The sequence below is a fragment of the Globicephala melas genome, chromosome 15 (genome assembly GCF_963455315.2).
Source record: "Globicephala melas chromosome 15, mGloMel1.2, whole genome shotgun sequence".
In the NCBI taxonomy this organism is placed as follows: Eukaryota; Metazoa; Chordata; class Mammalia; order Artiodactyla; family Delphinidae; genus Globicephala; species Globicephala melas.
The window spans coordinates 71,505,356-71,528,448 of record NC_083328.1 but is presented as its reverse complement, the minus strand read 5'-3'; the positions used below and the strand labels follow the sequence as shown (position 1 = coordinate 71,528,448).

The 23,093-nt window shown below is 51.9% G+C and overlaps 1 protein-coding gene across 1 annotated transcript; it reads left to right on the top strand.

Moving 5' to 3' along the window:
• Positions 1 to 2,384: 2,384 nt before the first annotated feature.
• SDC4 (syndecan 4) lies at positions 2,385 to 22,828 on the top strand. Its single transcript, XM_030843484.2, has 5 exons — positions 2,385 to 2,488; positions 15,224 to 15,362; positions 16,467 to 16,513; positions 17,335 to 17,533; positions 20,784 to 22,828. Exons 1-5 carry the CDS (start codon positions 2,420 to 2,422, stop codon positions 20,933 to 20,935), a joined length of 606 nt encoding a protein of 201 aa, XP_030699344.1. The 5' UTR covers positions 2,385 to 2,419; the 3' UTR covers positions 20,936 to 22,828.
• Positions 22,829 to 23,093: the final 265 nt, after the last annotated feature.

Below are 23,093 nucleotides of genomic sequence, written 5' to 3'. Positions count from 1 at the left end.
TAACCAACTCTGTGTTCAGTGACATCACATTGGTAGCTTGAAATCAGCCCTGGGGGAGTATTTACACCACAGAAATTGGCCAATGGTACAAATTAGCACTACCCGCCTCTCCCAACCTATTGTTACACATTTACCAGCACAGGGCTGGCTGTAAGTGCTGAGAAACCTTCTTCAGTTAATGAAGTTGATGGGAACAAAAGGAGTGTTGTTACAGTGATGTGATGACAGATACCTGAAATTGCATAGTGACCTATCATCAAAAATTATTTTTAATGATCTATATACTGACAACTGGATTAGACCTTACTTCCATTCTGTGGAAATCAAGGATTGCAAAAACCATCTGACTTGCAAAAGGATTTCTTATTCTGACCTGAAATTCATTTATTTTCTCAGTTTATTTCCAAATCCTAAGGAAGAGTATTGAGAAGAGCTGAAATTGATTGCTCACCTTTAAACCTGTAGGGAAAAACATGATCAGGGTTGGAAGCTTGCTTTACTGTCAAGGCTGTCTGCCTCAAAAGAGTTTCATCCTTTGGGGCTTCCCTGGTGGCGCAGTGGTTGAGAGTCTGCCTGCTGATGCAGGGGACACGGGTTCGTGCCCCGGTCCAGGAAGATCCCACATGCCGCGGAGCGGCTGGGCCTGCGCGTCCGGAGCCTGTGCTCCGCAACGGGAGAGGCCACAGCAGTGAGAGGCCCGCGTACTGCAAAAAAAAAAAAAAAAAGATTTTCATCCTTTGATAATAATTAAGGTATGGAAGAGGGAAAGTTACTCCCAAGTCTCCACTTCGTGTATGAATTCATAATGTGCCAACAGAGGCCAAATACCCCAGTTCTGAAGCCATGCTTCAGCCTTAGAAAGATATATACATGTATTATATGTACACATATCTTTATGGTATATATACAGGTGTGTGTGTGTATATATATACATATATATATACAATCAATCAGTGCCCAAGTCTAGGCACTTTGGGCACTGATTGATTGTCATAGAATACTACCCCCCCAATCATTCCAACAGTACTTGTACTTGGGGCCTCAGAGAATTTTACCAAACCCCTTCCCCCCCCCACACACACTCATACACACAAATACACACCGTAAGGAGGATATTCAGGGGATAAGGAGAACATGAAACTATCTTTTACAAAGGGTGGGAGCAGATCTCAGAATTAAGATAAACTTGTCCACCGGTTCTCAAAGAGATCAAACTTTTTTTTTTTGCGGTACGCGGGCCTCTCACTGTTGTGGCTTCTCCCGTTGCGGAGCACAGGCTCCGGACGCGCAGGCTCAGCGGCCATGGCTCACGGGCCCAGCCGCTCCGCGGCATGTGGGATCTTCCCAGATCAGGGCACGAACCCGCGTCCCCTGCATCGGCAGGCGGACTCTCAACAACTGCGCCACCAGGGAAGCCCGAGATCAAACTTTTTAAGAAGTTCAAAATCTGGAAAACAAATCCCTTAAAACAGAGGTCAGCCACCCTAAGACTAAAAAGTCTGCTCTGCGGCTTGTGTTCAGCCCACTAAGAATAGTTTTACATCTTTAAATGGTTGGGGGAAAAAAAAATCAAAAGAAGTATGCTATCTCGTGACACGTGAAAATTACATGAAATTCAAATTTCAGAGTCCATAATAGTGTTTTATCAGGACACAGCCACTGTCCTTCTTTTAAGTATTAACATTTAAGGCTGCCTTTGAGCTGCTGTGCTAGAGTTTGAGTAATTGTGACAGAGACCATCTGGCTCGCAAAGCCTAAAATATTTAGCTCTTTACAGAAAATGAGTAGTGGGATGCCTTCAGAGAGATTCTCAGAACTTGGACAAGCAGAGATTAATTTCTTTCTTTCTTTCTTTCTTTTTTTTTTTGATGGTTACCTGAGATTAATTTCTTAATTTCAGGTTAGGATAGATTTATAGAAGAGCTTTCACTAACTGTGGCTGTGTTTTAAGGCTGACCCCTGCCTTAAAACAACCCGCATTCACTGCCCATTTGGAAAGTCTTCTGTCCCTCAGAGGGCAGCGTACCCGGTTGGAAGGGCGCTAATCTAAATTCACGACCCTGGACAAGTCCTTCCTTTCCGTGGGCCTCAGTTTCCCCAGTTGCCCATCTGTAAAATGGGGTTAGGCACAGTGATCTCCCGTCACCTGCCTAGCAGGGGATCGGGGATCCGGGTTGCTGGAGGTCAGGGATTCGGGTGGACTGAGCGGCCCGGTCCACGGGGCGGGTCCCTCGGGTTTCCAGCTGGGCGGGCAGGCGTAGCGCCCCGGAGGCCCAGCTTTCGCTGGGGAATTCCTGGCGGGTGTGGGCGACGGGGGCGGGCCGGGGCGGGGCCGGGGCGGGACCGATCACCGCCTATAAGAGGGCACGCGCGCCAGCCCTGGCCACCAGCCTTCGCGCTCTCTCCGGACAGTGGTACGATGGCCCCCGCCCGCCTGCTCGCGCTGCTGTGGCTCCTCGTGGGCGCCCTTGCCGTCGCCGCCGAGTCGGTGGGTACTGGGAGATCCCCGGGGGGGCGGACTGCTGCCTCCTTTGTTCCTGGGATCCTGCGATGCGGGGGCAATGGGGAGGGAGGTGCGCCGCCCCCAGCTAGACGCAGAGGCCAGAGACACTTTGTTGGAAACTTGGCTCCAGGGTCCCAGGGAGGCTCCGGGGAGGGGGGGGTGGGGGGCTCCCTCGCGCGCCGTGCGCCCCCAGCCTGTTGCGCTTCCCCTCTCCCTCTGGCCTCAGACCCGCCGCGGGCTCAAGGCTCGGACGTGACTAAGCTGGTGTCACCTCGTTTCCCCTCACCCTCTCGCCCCTTCCCTGGTGATCCTGGGGCAGGCTCGGAGCCTGACGCCCCTTCTCGCCCTCTAGAATCCGAGATGGCCTGGGAGTGAAGAGGGCTGCCTGTACTAGGAATGGGGAGGGGTTTAGGGTTCTGCAGGGCCTTGTTTCACACACCGGGGCAAGGAGTGAGCCCTGACCTCCGTTCTGGCCGCAGCCCTGCCACTGGCCTGTGGCTCCAGGCAAGGCCCTGCCCCTTCTGAGTCTCGATTTTCCCATCGGCCCAAAGCGTATGGGGGACTGGGACAGGAGGTGACCAGTGCTTCTTTAGGGTCCCTACAAAGTTGGGACGCTGATTTTTCAAGGGCGGACTGGAGGGGACGGTTTAGGCTCACCACTTGGCCAGGAGTCAAGTCTCTGCTCTCCGCCAGAAGAGCGTTTAGCGCTGGGGAAACCTAAAGCTCCCACTTTGGGGTGGGGTGAAGGGGGGCTGGGGGAAGAGAAGGTCTCAGTGAGCCCCGAGGAGCGTCCTTCTCAGCGCTTACTGGTCCCTGCTGTAGTTTACAAAGCCTGGGCCCCACCAGAAGCTCCGTTCGTCCCAGCAGCCAGCTGGGAAGGAGTGAGCCAATCACATCTGGGAAGTTGGGGTGCAGGAATTGCTGAGAGGCAATCTGACCCCCGCCCCCCAAAAAAGCCTGGGCTTTGTGCTTCCTTGGTGCCCTTAAACCTCGGTTTTGGGGAGAGCAAGTCCAGTGGCGTTTAATCATTAATGTCAATTCTTTATGGGCTCCTATTCCTCTGGGATTATTAGGGGTGCTCGTTTCTGCCTGGCAGGCTTCATCTGAGGTATGGGTGAGACCCTGAGCTATACCCACCCCTGACCCCAGCCCCCCTTCCACCCCGTCCCCACGTACAACTGCAGCCCTGAGTGATGACAGCAAACATTTAGTGCTTATGGTACTGTTCTAATAGCTTTCTAATAGCTGCTGTAATGGCTCTATCAGCTAGTTTAATTCAGCCCTTCTGTTTACTGTTTTAAACTGGTCCTGAGGCTACACAGGTCAACTAACCTGCCCAAGGTCACACAGCTGATAAGAGGCTGAGTCAAATGCAAATGAAGCAGACAGGCTTCCAGGTCCCTTTTTTTCTCTTTTGCACGTATCTTGACGTGTAGTCTGATGCTACTCTGAGTGGCTGCTGTTATGTCTCATCCCTGGGTCACTCTTTAGAATCCATAAAAGATTTGGGGTGGGCCGGCCACAAGGAATTCTTGGGTAGAAGGAAACCGAGGGCCAGAGTGAGGTGATGACTTCCCCAAACTAAGAAGGGCAACCTTGCCAAAAGGTGAGTGGCTGAGTTAGGACTCGAACCCAAGCCTGCTGCTCCCCGTGCAGTGCTCTAAACTAGGCCGCTGAAGGATGTGTTGGCGTCACAGCTGTGGAGGCATCCGAAGGAATGGCATGGCATGTCGCATCGGCCTGGGTGGTGTGGGGAAAAGGGGAAAGACCCTGGTGGTTGAGAGGTAACATGCCGGTCTTGGTTCAGGGGCTGCCAAGCCTGCAGGTGCTTGGGGGGTCGGGGGAGGAGCAGGCAGCTGTGCCTGGGGGCAGTCAGGAGGATGTGGTTTGGGGGAGGGTATGTGGTGACCCATCAGCTGGAGAAGTGAGCCCTAGACAGCTGCTTCCTGAGAGAGATGTCCGTCTCTCTCATCCTGACCTCAGCGCTCCCTTCCTGGCTAATGTTACGAGATCTTCCACCTTGAACTGGGTCCCGGGGCTTCCCCCCTTTCCCCCCGCACCCTGCTCCCAGCACTTTTCCTCCCAAGGTTGTGGCTGGAAAAATCAGACCTAGTCACAGTCGGATTAGACCACAGAGATGATCCGGTCGACACTTTTCTTTTTGCAGGCGGAGAAAATTGAGGCCCAGAGAGAACAGTTTTGGTAATAACAGTTGTTTATGCAGTGCTTTCCATATACCAGGTCTGGTGCATTTTATTCTCATAAAAACCCTAGCATGTGGGGATTATATTATGCCCACTTTACAGATGAGGTGAAATGGTACCATCTTGGGGTAGCAGAGAGCTCCCAGGCCATCAGAATCTCTTGTCCTGTAGTCCCCCTCCAATAATGCTATTGGGGCCGCTGCCCAAAGTTTAGGTTTAAGCCAAAGGCCTGTCCTCCCCGTGGGTAGTGCCCTCCTTTCCGCCCCCTCAGTGCCACAGGTTTTGGGAAGGGAACCCAGGCTGAGCCAGACCCTTCTCTGTTAGGTGGGGCTTGCTGTCCTAAACCAGTTCTTCCTGTCCAGCTGGAAGCATTCCCCTGATCTGCCTTCCTGCCACTCCCTCCCTGGCCAATTAAAGGCAGCCTTGTTTTGGGAGCTGGACCCCCGCCCCGTGGTGTTGCTGCCCAGGGGCACAGACGTGGCACCAGGCCCAGTCAGTCCTGGGGAAGTGTCCCCCACGCACCCCGTGTACTTTAGCTAAGAGATGTTTCTGGTCTTCTTGAGAATTCTCTCCTTGGAAGTAGCGGTGGGGACGGAAGCCCAGGGGGTCTAGGACCCTTGAGTGGCCAGAGAGAGTTCTTTGGAATTCTTGGAAGCCCAGAGAGCTACCAAAGGAAAATATTTGGGCCATGCTTTGGAGGGCTGTGTGAGATTGGGTCCCTTTCTCTCTCTGGGTTGACATCCCCCATCTGTAAAATGGAGTTTGAACTGAATAGAGAACCCCTTCCAGCTCGGATATTCTCTTAATAATTAAGTAGCTACTCTTTGAAAGCGTTGTGGAAACCATAAAGACATCTAAGGCATTCCCTCCCTTGAAGAAACTTATGGCTCATGAGGGTATTAACATACCCCATCAAATTCTGAGCCCTTCCTCCTCCGCCCCTCTTCCAGCCCCCGACACACCCAGGCCAGGAACTCTGCTCTATTCGCTTTCAGTGAAATACCTGCCCATAGTTAGTGCTCAGGAAGTGTGTGTATGAATGAACGAGTAAATGTATGCATGTAACTTCATTCTAAAAGGTGCACTGAGGTTACTTCTTACTAACATGATTGCCTCCCAGTGATACTGTGACGTGGGTATTATTATCTCCATTTTTACAGGAAAGTGATGCTCAGAGGAATGTAGGGGCTTGCCAAGGTCAGGACCAGGTCTGTCAGGTAACACAAGGTGTCTGATTTGCAGGTCCTCGGAGAACATTCCAGATGAGGAAATTGGCTGGGTTTGATAGTAGATGCCTTGGGTCCTCCTTCTGAATCGCTGGGTGACCTTGAGCAAACATGCCCTCTCGGTCTCAGTGTCCCCCACTCTGGAATGAGGTTGTTGGACCAAAGCCCTCTAAAGGGTCCTTTCTGGCGGGGGAAGAGGAGCTTTCTTGGCATCCTTGGTTAAGAGTCTACGCAAGAAGCAATGGTGGGGAGGCGGGTGGTGGAGACATTCAGCTCCTTCCATCCCCAGCTCCTGGAAACAGGGCTTTTCCAAGTACTTGGAGCGCTGAGCTGGCCTGAATGAGGGGGTGGGAAGCCTGGCCTGGCTCCCCCGCCCCAGGTCCCTCTTAGGAGGAATTGGCTCCTAGCTGTCCTCGGCCTCCTGGACTGGTGGGTGTGATTTCCAAGTGACGACTTAAAATTGGGGGAAGGGGCTGGACAGGGCTCTGTGAGTCACTGGAGGAGAGTGGTAGCTGGCCTGCCTGAGTCACCCATTTCCTTTCAGCCTCTTGGCTAATAGGATGGCCCTGCAGTGGGCATGTTGGCATGGGCTCCAGAGTTTCACCTTGTCCTTTGGGGGCCTATTAGGGATAGTCAACTAGTGTCCAGGGCCTTGAAGGGACATACAGGAAATACTAGTACTAGGCCCCAGACCTTCACAGCGCCTTGCCTGTGTGTGGCCTCTGACGGAATAGAGTTGACCTCTGCAACTGAATTGTGGTTGCCAAGGGGGAAAGGGGTGGGGAAGGGATGGAGCGGGAGTTTGGGGTTAGCAGATGCAAACTATTACACATAGAATGGATAAACAACAAGGTCCTACTCTATAGCACAGGGAACTATAGTCAATATCCTGTGATAAACCATAACGGAAAAGAGTATAAAAGATTGTATATATACGTATAACTGAATCACTTTGCTGTACAGCAGAAATTAACACAACATTGTAAGTCAACTGTACTTCAATTAAAAACAAAAAAAGATTACGTAGAGCAAAAGAGAAGAAAATAAGTGACCCCTGGCAGGTAGTGCTCCCCCCCCCCCCCGCCCACCCCCGCCTCCCTTAAAGCAAAACTGAGGCTGCAATTGGTCTGAGTTTACAGAGCAAAGCTGGTACAGTCCAGATTGATCCCAGGATTCTGATTTTTCTGACGCTCTCTCTTGCTTCTTGGGATTGGAACATTGATTTGGATTTAGGCAGACCTGAGTCCAGAGATGTGAAGCCCCCCCCCTTACCAGCCCCATGGCTTGGGACAGGCCACTGGGCCGCTCCAAGCCTCTGCTTTCTGGTCTATAAGAAGATGGGGTTTGTGGGGAGGCTTGTAGGAGAGGACAAGGCCGCAAGTGGAGCTCTTAGGATCCCGCCTGGTAGGCAGGAGGCCTCAGTGAAAGTTCCCAGCTTTGCCCAGGCTGCCTTGTTGCCAGATGGTCCTTTCCTTTAGAGGAGCCCACCCTCAGGGGCCCCAGGAGAGCTCTCTCCCCTCCCCCCAACAGCTGCAAGGTGGGAAGGGAGGAGTCTAGGGTGGGGCTGACAGAGCCCAAATCTCCTATTTGTTTGTCTTAGAAGTTTGTTAATTATCGGATGGGTTGATATTTAAACAAGAACCAGTTCCCGGCAGCCCTACCCCTCCTGCGGGGATGGGTAGGAATCCCCCTGCTGAGCAATTTCTCAGCCTGGAGAGAGACGGGGCAGGGGGACGGGACAACCAGGACACTGCCCGGGCCTCAGGGGTTGGCCTCCCATGCTGGAGGAGCCTTGTGCAGTAGGGGGAGGGCCGGTGTTTCCAGTCCAGAGGCCGAGGGAATTGCAAAAAAAAACCGCCCTGGGCTCTGGGGGAGGGAGTGTGATGGTGGACAGAAAAGGTACAGTGTTCTGGAATGCCAGTTTTCAGATGTTTTCATCGTGTGATGCCTAGGGAGAGAGGAGAAGGCTTGTGTCAACAGCTGGGGCCTGATTTAACCCTAAGAGTTCAAGCAACCTGACTTGGGCGGGTTTGTTATTAACTCACTGGTGATCTTTGGGCGTGGTCCCCTCTGGCCCTGTCCCCCGGAGGCTGGGAGACTGGAAAATGGGTACGTTTCACGTCAGAAAAACCTGAGTTCCCGTCTCAGCCCTACTGCTCAGCCAGGGACACGCAGTTAGTTAATAAGTCATTTGGCCGGTGTGAGCCCCAGCGTCCTCTATAAAACACCTGTGTCACTCCGGGTCGTCATCAGTGTTTGGCAAACTTGTGAAGTTCTGGTTTGAGTTTAGTTTATTATTAGTGGCTAGACAAGGGTTCTTGACCTGGCCAGAGGTTGGCATGGGGAGGCGGTTGTCTGTGTGCGCGCTGAGAAATGTAAACCAGTAGTTATGGTTCTTGGGGTTCAGAACTTTTTATCCCTCTCACAGGGCTCCAGGAGTCCCCAAAAAGATCACTCTGTGATCCTAACAGTTCTTAACAGCTTCAGCCTTCTGTGGTCCCCCCTACCCACCCCTGTGACTCCCTACCTCCCACCCCAGCCCCAGGCCCTCCTACTCAGCCCCCTCCCTCCTGCTTTACTCTGCATCCCCCCTCCCCCTCCTTCAGGCTTGGAGCTCGGCTGCCCCAGTTTTCTCTGGCACAGTAGCAGAGGCAGCTAGTCAGGTGACACCTGGGGTAATGGAAAGGGGAGGCAGGGAGAGGCTGGTATGTGTGGAAACAGTGACTTGGTGGGGCCCGCTGGTCGTGGCCAGGCCTGCGGGGGACTGGCTGTACTGTTCAACCTCGGGGCATGGGGGCAGTGGTGACCAACGGCTGGGACACTCCTTGCCCCGGGGAAACCCAGCCAAAAGACGTCTGCGGGACAGACTGACCCGATCTGGAGCTGTGGCTTCCCCGAGTGGCGGGGGAGGCTGGGAAGGGGCAGGAAGCCAGCACCCAGGGCTGATCTAATCGGCCGAGACAAGGCTATATCGACTCTGCCCTAGAGAACACGGGAGGCTTGTTTATACCCTGCCCTCGGATCCAGCAGGGACCTCGGATCCGCTGCCTAGATTACCAGCCCAGCTTCAATGCACCTCTGTCTCTGCGGCCCTGAGGGAACCAGCCCCCTCCTGGCTGTCTCCACCGGTAATCGGTAATCGGAGCAGTCCCCAGCTTGGTTACCAGGCCTCCAGACAGAGGAAGGCTTGTCTCTTTGAGAATCGCCTTTCATAGGTGGGGAAACCGAGGCCCAGAGAGAGAATCTCCCACGATTATCCGGGGTGTTAGTGACAAGGATGCCGCATCAGCTTCGGCCAGGGGGATGTCCAGAGGCTCCCCCCACCCTTCCCCTTCCAGTCTCTATTACTAGCTGGCACCCCTGGGTCCTGGAGCTGCCCTGGATGGGCAGGGGGGATTGGTGAAAAGCTGCTGGCAATGCCAGGCCTGGCTTCTCTCCTGAGCGATTGTGTTCCTAGTAACCCGACCTTGGAGTGGGCAGGGCCGACATTCGAACCCCCATCCCCAGACCTGGCTTAACCCTTCCCATACCAGCACACCAGGTCCTGGATTTGTGTGTGGTTTCTTCTGGCCTTCTAGATATTTTTTTCATCCTCAAGGCAGGTCAGGAAATACTCTGGGGATACAGGTCCCCAAGTAGAGTTTCAAGTGTCTCTCTGGTCACTGCCGTTTGCTCTTTTTGGAAAAATGCAGTTGGTCTCTCCTCTGCCTCTATCTGCTTAGGACAGGTGCTCCAAGCTGTGTGACCTTGCGCAGATCTCTGCCCATCTCTGGACCTTTCTCTCTTCTATCAGGGGGCCTGACTGGTTGTTAAAGAGTCTCTGGTCTCGGAAGCAAAATAAATAACAAGTTATAGGGTATGTCCCTGCGCAGTTTGCAAAGCACCTCCCCACCCACCAGCCACTTTTCTAGCAATGCAACTGCTTCTACAACTTTTCCCAGGTCTCTCTGACCCTTTGAGCACTAATCCCCTTAGCCAGAAGGAAGGCAGATGGGGATTAATAATAGCTGCTACTCACTGAGCACCTGCTGTGTACCAGGCCACGTGCTGGGTCCCTTGCACACCCCAATGCGTTTCACTTAATCCTCATCCTTCAGCAAGGTGCTACTAGCCCTGGTTACAAAAAGAGGAAGCTGAGGCTTTAAGATGTGAAATAAATGCCCAGGCTTGTATAGTTAGGGAGTGATAGGACTGCGGTTTGCTGGTGGAACTGCCTTCACAGGTCACCACTCTGGTGGTAGATCCTTCCATTTCTGCCAACATGTAGAGTCCTGATTGTGGCACCCAGGTTTTGCTCATTCTAGGGGATATCTGACCCTTCAGAAGGAGGATGGGGGAGGACCATGCCTGGATCAGTGGCCCCTTCTGGGGATCTCCTGCCGGGACCACTGTGCTGGGTTCAGCAGTTAGGGCCCAGGGTACTCGGCATCCCAGCTTCCCCCCAAATTTGGCTTGCCCAGTTGACCTTCTGGTCTCACCCCCGAAAGAAGGGTCGAGTGTGTCCCTGACCCCTGGGGGTGGCTTCCTCCCCTGGGGAAGGGCCAGGTGGGGGAAGGCTCGCCTCTCTTTTCCTCCCACCCGTTCTCTGACCCTGAACTTCTCCCCGGTGTCCCAGCCAAGTCTCTGTTCTTTTGTTTAAGCAATATCACTTTTACCTTTGTTTACTCCCTGACCAGGGGAAGGGGTGCCCTGGAGCCCTGGCCTGGAATTTGTACGCTCTGGGCTGTGGCACTGGGGTGGAGAGGTAAATTGTGGGTGGCAGTGAGAAGTCTGGCTGTGGCTAAGACATGGTCTTGAGAAAGATCTAGGTTTGAATCCCACCTCTGTCGCTTTCTAGCTCTGTGACTTTACATGAATGACTCAACTGAAGCTCTCTTGCCCGCAACATGGGTAGAGCACCTTACAAGGCTGTTGTGTTAATAAAAACACCTCATACGGAGAAAAACCCAGTTTGGTGCCCGGCATGTCGTGGGTACTAGTGCCTGGCCCCATGATTTTCCTGGGTGACTGAAGCTGTAGGACTTTGCAGTAGGGTTGCTGACGTTTCCTAGCTTCATGCCAGTCGCCTAAGGATTGGATATGGGTTATATCTGGAGTGACAGCTGCTGCCCGTGGATTTGCTGAGCCCTTTAGGGGCAGTCCAGACCCTAGAAGTGGGAAAGGAAGACAAGTCCAACCCAGGAGCCCAGAGACCTAGGTTCTTTTTTTTTTTTTTTTGAATTTTTGAATTTTTATTTATTTTTTATACAGCAGGTTCTTATTAGTTATCCATTTTATACATATTAGTGTATACATGTCAATCCCAATCTCCCAATTCATCCCAACACCACCCCCCCCCGCCACTTTCCCCCCTTGGTGTCCATACGTTTGTTCTCTCCATCTGTGTCTCTATTTCTGTCCTAGGTTCTTTTTTTTTTTTTTTTTTTAGGGACCTAAGTTCTAAGTCCAGTTCTGCTTGGGTGACCTTGGCAAAGGCCCTTATCTTTTAATCTGGGTAATAAAGTGAGATGGTTGGGCCTCAGACACCTTCTGTAGGTAGGCATTAGTCTTCACAGCACAAAGTAGCACCTACCCCTCTTCTTTGCTATGGGGACTCTGGGGAAGCATCCAGCATCTCTAAACCTCCAGGCAGCAGCCCCAGGTGCCCACCAGGGTCTGCTGATTCAGCTGCTGATTTCTGTTGTGTGTCTATGAGTAGGACAAAGATACAGAGAGACCTGAGGGCCCAGAGAGGGTGCCTGTGCGTGCACACACGTGTGACCACACGCTCCCCGGGCAGGGATGGGGTGAGCCAGGTGCAGGGTGGAGTCCCTCTCTGGTCAGGGCTCGGCCTGGCTGCTGGGGGGCCTGGTTCTTCAAAGCCACCTCAGACTGAATGGGCCTTGTCTGAAAAGGGGGTGGGGGAAGGGAGGGCTCTTGGCATCCCCCCATCCACACACAGACACAAAAGGGATACTTGCCCACAATCCCAGGGAGCCTGGTTGCGTCTTGCTGGTCTAGTCTTAGGGATTCTGCCCACTTGGGAACTTCCCTCTTGTTAGGGGTCTTGGGCAGAGAAGGGGCCACTTCTGTAGTTGGAGAGGATTTAATTTCCTGTGTCCTCCATCAGTACACCTCACAGAGCTCCTCCTAAGCCCTTTGACTTGCTGTAGGAGGCACCTGGGCTCATCTAAGGCAGCCTTTAGGGATTCCTGCCCATTTATTTATCTGTTTGTTTGTTTGTTTGTGGCGCACCACACGCCATGCAGGTTCCTTTAGGGATCCCTGTCCACTTGCTTATTTATTTATTTATTTGTGGCACACCACATGGCATGCAGGTTCTTACTTCCCCAACCAGGGATCAAACCCGTGCCCCCTACAGTGGAAGCTCGGAGTCCTAACCACTGGACTGCCAGGGAATTCCCAATCCCTGTCCTTTTAGAGCTGAGATAGGTGTCTGATGGGATCTAATCCTGGCTAATTCTGGCCATTCCTGACCTTAAGAAAAGTCATTTATGCTCTCAAGGAACCTGGTATAAAAATGAAGGCTGGTGGCGCAGTGGTTGAGAGTCCACCTGCCGATGCAGGGGACGCGGATTCGTGCCCCGGTCCGGGAAGATCCCACATGCCGCAGAGCGGCTGGGCCTGTGAGCCATGGCCGCTGAGCCTGCGCATCCGGAGCCTGTGCTCCGCAACAGGAGAGGCCGCAACAGTGAGAGGCCCGCGTACCGCAGCAAAAAAAACCCAAAAAAAACCCCAACAACAACAAAAAATGAAGGGTTAGGGATGACCCGGTGACCCCCAAGATGGCTGAACTAGGAATCAATCTAGTTTTCAGCCTGGGTTTTGCTGCAGACTTGGTCTTCATTTCCTGATGTAAAACAGAGCTGTTACCAACCAGTCAGTGTGCTGATCCCGTGGGTTGTTTTGAAACACTCCTCAGCACTTTCACCCACTAAAAGAAAGGCAGGATTCATAAATAACCAGTCGTGGCTCCTGGGAATGAGAAGGTAGGGGAAGGTCTCAGCCTGAAACAACACAGTGTTGGGACCCCAGCCCCCATCTTGAGGACTTTGAGCTCTGACTTGTCTCCAGGCCAGATAAGCAAGTGGCCAAAGTACCTTCTTTCCCTCCTGGGCTGGGTTTGACCTCCGCTTGACAGGACTCCCTCCTAACCGAGGTAGGTGGGCACTCTGTGTACACGTGTGTTCATGCATGTGTTTATCCGTATGTGGCTAAAGGCTCAGGTGACCCATGCCTGGGTTCTGGTCCAGTGTGGGGACTTTCTTGCCTGGGTGATCTTGGGGAAGTGACTAATTTTCTGAGCATCTCCCCCCCCCCCCCCGCCTCTTAATACTTCTGCAAATAAGGGCTATGAGGTGGAGCTCATTCACGCTAAGTGCTTAGTGTAGTAAGCCGCCGGGGTCCTGCTGTTTCTGATTCTGGGCCCCAGGGGAATTTGCAGCAGGAGATGGGGGTAGAGCACAGGGACCCCACCCTAGGTACAGGCAGCTTGCGCAACCACGGAGGAGCCTTCCTCCAGTGCTGCCAAACTGAAGCCACAGGCATGGGGCTGTGCGGGGGCTGGAATTCCAGCGCCGGCAACCCCACAGCTCCTGATTCCCGAGTCATGAAGTCATCCCCCACCAGGGCTTAACCCCTTCTGGCTCCCCATCCGCACGTGTACCAAGCGTTCAGCAGAGATTCTCGCCTTGGCGGTGGGAGGGGGTTGCCTGCCCACTGCCTTCCTCCCGGCCTGACCCTGCTCCCTTCCGGGAATCCAGCTGCCCTTGACAGGGTGGAAGGGGACCTGATATGATAGTCCGGTTCCGCCCACCTCTCCCCGGAAGCCTGGGCCTCTCCCACAGATGGTAACCTTGTCTTAGGAACGGATGTTCCTTCTCAGGCTCTCCCCTGTGTTACTGGCAAGTCTCTGCTGGGTGAAGGACAGCTTGGGCAGTCAGAAGCACGCCCTGGCCTCTTTCCTGAGCTATGTAGGTAACTCACTGTGTGACCTTGGGCAAGTCACTGCTGTGTCCGGGACTCATCTTGCAAATTCTGTGAAATGGGAGGACAGGGGCCTCCCTGGGCTCCAGCTGGTGTTCCTGGTTCTGAGGAGACCTTCCACCCCCTTCAGTTAGGGGGTTGGGGAAAAGAGAATGTCTTGGGCAGGGGTGTGTATTGAATGTATTCGAAACCCTGACGCTTCTGGGAAATAATAGGAACTTTAATATTTGAGTTCATTCGTGAAAGAATGAACTTTGCCCAGGGCTGCTGTTCTGTGGGCAGAGGAAGGCTTAACCCAGAAGCTAGGGGGAAGGGTGGTGCGCATCCCATATATTTCCCGACTCTCTTGAAGGAGCTTTGTTTTACGCTCAGCTGAACTTGAGGGGATGGGAGCAGGGTAGCTGATGTTCTGTAGGACTTGGGGAAAGTTCTTCGCCTTCCTGGATCTTTCATACTTTCTTTTTGAAAGCTTCTCAGTGGGGATGGACCTAAGATTCTGCTGTGAACAGCTAGCCCCAATAGGTGACAGCTGAGTGATACACATGGGTCCTGGAGTGGATGGTCCGTGAGGGCAGAGGCAGGGCTTACTTAGCACACGGCAGAATGACTCCGTGGGAGATGTTTGGAAGGCTGAATACACGAGTGTGCTCATGTACTCTTGAGTCCCTAGCTCCGGGCAGAGCCCTGACCCGAAGCTGTCCTGGGGTGTGGGTGGGCCAGCCCTGCCTGTCCCAGCCCCGTCCGACTCAGCTGGGAAAGTTGTCCTAGACAGGGCGTGACCAGCACCAGTGGCCCTCTCCCTGCCGTGGGTGAATCAGCTGTGATAGCATCATAGCGCCCTGGAGCGTGGATGGGGAACAGTGGCTCTGAAGGCGGGCAGCCCTATGTGGAGTCCTCACTTCTCCATCTGCTACTCCCGTCACCAAGAGAAAATGATTTAATATCTGATACCCAGCTTCCTCAGTTATAAAATGGAGTTAAAGACTGGCCTTTAGAGTTATTAAGAACAGAGCCTGGCATATAGCAAGTGCCTCAGTACAGGGCACCTAAGGTATTTATATTCGGTTCATGACCACCTTTATATTTTTATTAGCTCAGAATGGGAATGGAATTTGTCTAAGGTCACACAGCAAGTTAGGGGCCAGGAGGGGGCCAGGACCCAGGTCTCCAGGCTCTGGCCTGATCCTCTTCCAGCACCCCAGCTCACCTTCCTGAACGCCCACTTCACTGCCTCTCCAGGGTTCAGGGGCTGCTATAGAGCACTGGGAGGCGACTGACTGATGTGTCTCCTGTTTTTACCCTAGATCCGAGAAACTGAGGTCATCGACCCCCGAGACCTCCTAGAAGGCCGACACTTTTCCGGAGACTTACCGGACGACGAGGATGTTGGGGTACCTGGGCAGGAGCCCCATGACTTTGAGCTGTCTGGCTCTGGAGATCTGGGTACGGAGGGTGTGGTGGGCAGGCCGGGGCCCAGGGCTGGAGGGAACCCATCCTCTTCCTCCTACAAGGGTGACCCCGCCTTGAAGTTGGATTTTCCTATCGTGCCCCTCCCCCTAAAAAGGGGGGAAACAAAAGTTGCCGGATCAACCCATCCCTGAAACCCTCTCTGGGCAAATGGTTTGTTGCTTTGAGTTCAATTTTAGTTCTATCTTTGCGCCAGCCCGAACCTGTCCACCTTCGGACAGGGTTGGGTGGGGTGGGCGTGGGGAGGAGGACTGTTGAGTGTTTTTCTTCCTTTGAAAAGGAAAGGGAGCAGCTCAGAAGCCTGGGGGCAAGGTGACGAGAGCGGTGTGGGTGGGAACGGAGAGCAAACCCCCTGCTTCGGAGGGCGTGGGAGTAGTGAAGGGGCCCAGACCAGGGGCCGGTAACTCTCCTGGTCTGTGACTTCCTGGCTCCCGCTGCCGGGCTAGACAGAACTGCAAGAAGCATCCCTCCTATGTGTGAGGTGGTGTAATAATTTGAAGTTTGAGCTTTGGAGACACGTAGTCCCGAGTTCCAACTGCCACTCGGTGACCTCTAAGCCTTGGTTTCCTCATCTGTAAGATGGGAATAGAAATGACAGTGCATCGGTGTCTGTGTTGTGGAGTTGGGACTGAGTGAAAGCCCTTGGCATTTACCACACCCTCGGGAAATACACGAATATTGCAATTTCTAATATTTACTGTTGCAATCTAGCTTCTTCTCAAATGAATCCCCTGGAGATCTTGTTAAAATACAGATTTTGATTTAGTGGACCCTGAGATTCTGCATTTCTAACCAGCTACCGGGTGATGCTCTTGGTCCTGGGATCTATATGGAGCAAGAGTTTGGAGCTGACAAAAAAATCTGCCCAGTTACCAGCTCAACATTCCTGTGAAAGAGCCAGGGAGGCAGGTCTCAGGAGCCCCATTTTACAGATGAGATGACTGCTGCTGGGGTGGGAATGATCACCTGCTGGACACTGAACATTTGGGGGCCGATTGTGAATTCGAACTCCCACCAGCCCTGGGTCATTGACCTGGGGGTAACCGACCTCACATTCACACGGCCTTTCTGTCCTTACAGATGACTCAGAGGACAGCCCTATCTTCCCGGAAGTGATCCATCCCTTGGTAAGCAGCTACACGCTTTTGCCTCTCCTGTTCTTAGTACCTCTTGAGGGGAGCAGAATAAGTGGGAGTCTGACCTCACTCTGCAAGAAGGCTTCTATTTGTGGCCCCGGACTCTTGGGACAGGCACAGCTGTGGGTCATGGGCAAGCCATCCTCTCTGCAGGGGTAATCAGTAAGTGATAAACACTTAGATGTGTTTCCAGCCTCTTTTTTAGTGTGCATTTCTAGGTATTTCCCAACATTAATATCGAATTATACATACAGTTCTATGTACTTCGTTTTTCATTTAAAGTGATCATGAGTATTTCCACACATAATTAAATGTTTTTCCTATTCATTTTTATGGCCTGCGTAATCAGAGTTCACCCAGTTTCCCTTACTGATGGAAAAGAGGTTTATGATTTTTTGATCCTTCAGTGACAACACTACAGCAAGCATCTTTTACACAAATCTCTGATTAGCCCCTTAGGACAGAGTCCCAGAGGCAAAATTGCTGCCTTAATGGAGAAGCTATTTCTGCAGTTTTGCCAAACCACCCTCCAGAATAGAATAGTAATATTCTATTACTCTAGAATATTCTAGAACACCTGCTTCCCTGTGCCCTTGGTCACATTATTCATTCCCCTTTTGGGACAGATTTACTAGAAAAGTTGACAGCATAATTGTTGAGAGGTTGTTGCTGATTTCTGCTCTAGGACCACGTGGTTTGGCCAGCGAGATGCAGAACCAGATTCCTCACCTGGCTGAATGTCCCTGTCCCCTGCCCTGGGTCCCTCCCCAAACCATGCTGAGTGTTGGTCTCTTTTCCTTCCCTCTATTCAGGTGCCTCTAGATAACCACATACCTGAGAAGACAGGGCTTGGGAGCCGGGTCCCCACCGAACCCAAGGAACTGGAGGAGAATGAGGTCATCCCCAAGAGGATGTCACCCTTTGGTGGGGACGAGGATGTGTCCAACAAGGTGTCCATGTCCAGCACAGCCCAGGGCAGCAACATCTTTGAGAGGACAGAGGTTCTGGCAGGTAAGGTCCCATGCTTCCCACAAGATACCCCGAAGGGGGAGAGGGCTTCAGGTGGGGGCAGAATAGAGCTGCAGGCAAGGATGCCTCTAGCCCATTAGGCAACTTGGTACCCCTTCCTTACAACCCCTGGGTGCCCTGGGGCCTTGAAGGATGACACTTCCCCAAAGACTCTGTGTGCAGCCTGTTTCACAGAGAGGAAGAATTACATATCAAGGGCTAAAAAAATAGATGTTGAGTCATTCACTTGCCATAAGTCCTTCTCTTATTTACAAAGCACTTTCCCAGCCTGAGTTTAGCACCTGGGGAGTCAATTATTAAAAGTTTAACCTACCTTGAAAATGTCCCCTGAAAGCCCAGAGGCTCCTTTGGGTTGGGCTGTCTTCCCCTCCCCCTGCTGTCACTTGGCAGCCTTGTGACCTAGGCTGAGAAGCTTTCCAGCCTCAATGGATGAAGTGACCCTCAGTTTCCTTGTCTGCAAATGGGTACAGTGCTATCCCCTTGGGTTTCATGACTTCGTGAAAAGTAGAATCTAAAATAACTTGGCAAACCGTAAAGGGCCGTTCTGGTTTGTTAGTATAGTTCACGATAGTAGACGGTACAGTACAGTACACTAGTAGTAGGTGGCACCCAGGGAAACTTCATGGGCCAGATTAAGAAACAGAGGCCTAGAGAGAGTACATGTTTGGCAAGAGCTGTAGCACTCTTGACCGTAATGTGCTGTGTGGCGAAAGCTCTGTCCCGGGGAGAGGCTTCAGGAGTGGCTCTGTGTAGCCTGGCTGTGGGGTCTTCAGCTGGGGTGGTATTTGGCTTCTTCTCTTCTTCCCTGGCAGCTGTGGGGGTCCCCAAAGCTGGGTGGGGGGCTTTGTCAGAGGGAACTCCCTTTCTGGCCAGATTCTACAGGCCGAGGGCCAGCCTGGATGAACCAGCCTGGTGAAGGGGCACCCTGGGCTCAGGCTGGGTTTTTCCTGTCTTCTGGCAAGCAGCTGGGCCAGCAGCTCCGAGTAGGCTGGAGGTACAGGGAAAGAGCCCTGTGTGCTGCCTGCAACCAGGACAGATGAAGGATCTTGCCTGCATCTTGCCGGGGTATAACCCCTGGGGACATTGGGCCCAGCTCAGCGCTGACCCTGGTGCACGGGTCCCAGAGTCAATGTTCTTTGAACTTTATGTGTGATGTGGGTGGGGTGAGGGATGCTGTCGAAACTAGAGGGGCCCTTAGAGACCTTTTAATCTTTGTAAGTTTCAAACTACTTGGTGGAAGTTCAGAGGTAAAGCCTGCCCCGTCTTTCTTCACCCAGAGTTTCACTTTTATCTGGTGATGTGGGATAAGCATAAGGTTTTGGCTTTTACCAACTGAGCGTTCTACTGCTTTTAAAGAAAAACGTAAAAACCACTGATCTAGTCCAAACAACTGTTTCTTATACGTAGAGAGACTCAGACCCAGAGAAAGCAAACCGCTTACTTTGGGTCATTTAGCAAGAGAGAACCGGGTCATCTCAATACTTCCAATGGAGAATTACACAAGTGTGAGATCTTCAGTTGAAAAGTTATATTGTTGAGCTAGCTGAGGCGGGACCCTCCATTCCAGTAGTTTTTAAAAAGCACCTGGGACTTTATCCAGTGCTTGTCATGTGCCATGTGATTAATGCACCTGCCTCACTGAGTCCCCATAACAACCACATCCACCAGGTATGGTTATCTATACTCTACAGATAAGGAAACTGAAGCTTGGAGAAGCCTAGTCACTTGTCCAAAGGCACAAGACCAGACAGTGGTAGACCTGGCATTGGAACCTAGGACCACAGGCACTTCTGAGACTGTCCTTGAGCCTTGACCTTGTGGGGAATCCCAGCACAGACCAAGGGTCTAACAGAGGAGTCATCAGAGGGAAAGGCGATGGAAACGGGAAGGGGGTTGATACCTGATAGTCCACGTCCTTTTTCTGGTATTTCCTGGGGGTACTTTGTTGCTGCTTTTTCGTCATTTTAGTCAAGAAAGAGCCTGATTTGGTTCTCTGCCACTCTGTCCCCATTCTGTGCATGGATTTGGAGTGTGTGCAGGGGCAGAAAATTAATCTTCTTAGGTTAAGACTGAATTAGGGGACTCAATCTGCTACAGAAAGGATTCTGGGAGATATCCCTGCCCGCTCAACAAACAGGAGTGAGCCCTCCGGGCAGCCTGGTGTCGTACAGAGAACGTAACGTTCACCTGAAAAGCCCACACCTGCCTGACACTAACCAGGTGCCCTCAGCCAGTGCTCCTCTCTGAGCCAAACTGTGTCATATATTAAGCACCTACTGTTGTGCCAGAATGATTCAGGGTGCTAGGGACACAGATATAAACCATGAAGGTTCATCATTAATGAGTACTGAGCATATGCTATGCACTGTTCTGAGCTCTCTAAGTGGCTTAATTTATTTAATCCTGGGGACAAACCTATGAGAAAGGCACTATTGTGTCCATTTTGCAATGAGAGAGATGAAGGAATTTTATTATTTAGATCCCGCAGCCAGTTAAGTGGCAGAGATAGGAATGGAACGTAGGCCTTAAGCACTGAGTTCGTATGTAGGGACATAAACCACATGTACAATTTTTTTCTTGGTCACACCGTGCAGCATGTGGGATCTTAGTTCCCCGACCAGGGATCAAACCCATGCCCCCTGCAGTGGAAGCATGGAGTCTTAACCACTGGACCGCCAGGGAAGTCCCAAACCACATATATAATTATCTATGACGTAGGAGTGTGGACACATTTGCATGTGGTAACTGTGTATGGTAGCATATACCTGCGTGTGTATAGAATGTATATACCAGTCTATAGACATGTAGGTCTGCACAGGGATGCATGCACACGGGGTCAGCTAGAGAGCTCGCTGTGCTAAGGACCATGGGGTAAGTAGGTTTAAGGGGGATTTCCACAGCCTGCAGTTTCTCTTCTTCCTGGCTCAGGGCTGAGCTGGGAGTTGGCCTGGTGTTGAGAAAGAGCCTGGCTTTGGACTCAAGCAGATGTGGGTTGGAATGGTGCCTTTGTCACTCTGGTTCTATGGTTTTTTCGGTGACTTACAGTGACCCCCTTCTCGTTAATGAGGTTGTGAGAATCAAATTCAGTAAGGCATCAGCAGAGCACACCCAGGGGAGTGATGGCGAGGACGTCTAGTGGTAGGAGAACCGACCAGGCGGAAGTGGCCAGTGTACCCCGAGGTCGCGACGGGCAGCCAGCTCTCACCTCACCGCTCCCCTCTCTCCTCTCCAGCTCTGATTGTGGGCGGTGGCGTGGGCATCTTCTTTGCCATTTTCCTGGTCCTGCTGCTGGTGTACCGCATGAAGAAGAAGGACGAGGGCAGCTACGACCTGGGCAAGAAACCTATCTACAAAAAAGCCCCCACCAACGAGTTCTATGCCTGAAGCTTCCTCCTGAGCACCTGCTTGGACTTCACGGGGAAGGGCCGCTGAAGGATTTTGAAGGGTGGACATTAGGGGAGGGGGAGGGCAACCCAGTCCTGATCTATCAGCATTTCCAGCTCCGATTAGGGTTTCAGTGTCAGAAGAGACATCATCTTCTACTGTTCCTGCCTGCCTCTTCTTGATTCTCTGGGCCTCCATTGTCCCAGCAGAAAAACAGGGTTAAACTTGGCCTTTCTCAAGGCCAAGTCTGGGATTGGATCGTTTCTTCATCTTCCGGTTTAGAATCGAGGCCCAGCTGAGAGCCTGTACTGAACAGGCCTCATCCAGAGCCTTTCTAAGCTATTGTGTGAATCATGCTGGAGGGGGGCCCCCACCCCCGGCCTTCTTCCCTCCCTCCCTTCCTTCCACAGCCTGGCCCCTCTGCCAGGAGCTGGGAGAAGGAACCAGAACCATCTATCTGCACCTGGAGATGTGTCCCTCAAAGGGCACCTGCAACCACACTATGAGAGTCTGTGGTACACCTTGGGCCATTCTAGCCTCTTCCAAGTGACTTTTGGAAATCAACATTTTTTATTTGGGGAGGGTGGGGAGAAGAGCTGAAAGTTCATTGTGAAATGGACTTGTAGAATATTCATAAATCTATTTTTAGTGGGATTTTTTTTTAATGGTTCATTCCTTTGTACAGAGCCTCTCTACCTGGGCAAGAATACACGGAAGCCGAGGCATTCTCCTCCCTCTTGCACCTTTCCACAGTACTTGCTAAGTTTGTATTTAATGTTTTTTGTTTTTGTTACTCGAAAGAGAGAGCAGAGTTGGAGATATAATTTTTATTAATTTTTTTTTACTATTTATAGCTTCAGACAGGGCCTCTCCTTCCCTCTTGCCTCTTTTTCTTTAAATCCCCTCCCCGTGTTTTTTGTTTTTTTAATTCTTCATACTTCCCTGCTTATGACCTTGGCCCTTTCTAAAGCTGCTTCCTCTAAGAAGCTTTTGCTGAAATATAGTTTTCTAGCAGATCCCAAAACATAACCTAGGGGATGGGATATTTGTGTCTCTTTTTCATGTAATATATTATTATTCTTCCTTGGTTCTAGCAAAATAGATAAATATATTTTTTCAGGAAATAGTGTGCTATGATATTCCCACGTAAAGCTGGGTGGGTGAGTGAGTGAGTTTTTGTGTGGCTGAGTGGATTTTTGCCTCTTTCTCTGGTCCTGTTCTTTGGTGCCTTCTCCTGATTGGGCTGGAAACCTTCTCTCCAGCTTTTGCTTTGAGCCTAGCTGGGGTTCCTTCATTTGCTGTCTCCTCATTTAAGAGAAAATTGGAGAGCAGTGCTATCCAATATGGCAGCCACTAGCCACATTGAGATCAATTAAAACTACACGAAGTCAAACGTTCGTTCCTCAGTTATAGTAACCACATTTCAAGCGCTCAGCAGCCACACGTGGCTGGTGGCTGGTGTACCAAACATGTGGGCAGAGCCCACTGGTGACTGTTGGACAGCACAGCTCGAGAATTAAGGTGGTTTAACAAGTCACAGCCCCAGTTTTGCTGAGATGACCTTTGTCTCCCTAGACAAAGGGGGATGGGGGAGGGCTGATCAGGCCCTGGCCCTGTTATCTGTGACCCTTCCTCTCCAGAGAGGAGAGGCCTGGAGAGGCCTAGTGGCTTAGCCAGGGCAGGCGACACCTCCTGACCCCATTGGCTGGGGTTGGGGGGGGGATTACCCTTGCTTCCCTCACCTGTCATCACCATAACCCCAGGGTCCCAGCTGGCTGGGTCCTCTTCCTCCCCTGGTGTCCTTTTCCTCTGGCCATGTTGGGAGTGAGCACCTCACACTGTTGTCTGTTACTGATTTTTTGATAAAAAGATAATAAAACCTGGTACTTTCTAGATCGCCTGCCTCTATCATTTTTAAGTTCATCAGACGTCATCCTTTCCCTGATCTCAGTGGAGCCTGAGGTAATTGCTACCAGACACCAGAGGCAGAGATGTAAGACGCCAGGAAAGAGCCCGGACAGGAGGGAGGAAAGTCAGCACATGCACACTGGCCGGTGGGCCATGTCTTGCCTACCTCGGACTTTTGTTTAAGCGGCACCGTGTTTCAAAAACAAACGCAGAAATCCTTGAATTAGTTGCCGACTATGAAAGTGAGGAT

What these genes read in the sequence shown, in the direction of transcription:
- SDC4 (XM_030843484.2), top strand. Translation starts at nt 2,420, where the DNA reads ATGGCCCCCGCCCGCCTGCTCGCGCTGCTGTGGCTCCTCGTGGGCGCC. An exon ending in TTGCCGTCGCCGCCGAGTCG is followed by an intron (nt 2,489 to 15,223) that starts GTGGGTACTGGG and finishes TTTTTACCCTAG; the next exon opens with ATCCGAGAAACTGAGGTCAT. An exon ending in GAGGACAGAGGTTCTGGCAG is followed by an intron (nt 17,534 to 20,783) that starts GTAAGGTCCCAT and finishes TCTCCTCTCCAG; the next exon opens with CTCTGATTGTGGGCGGTGGC.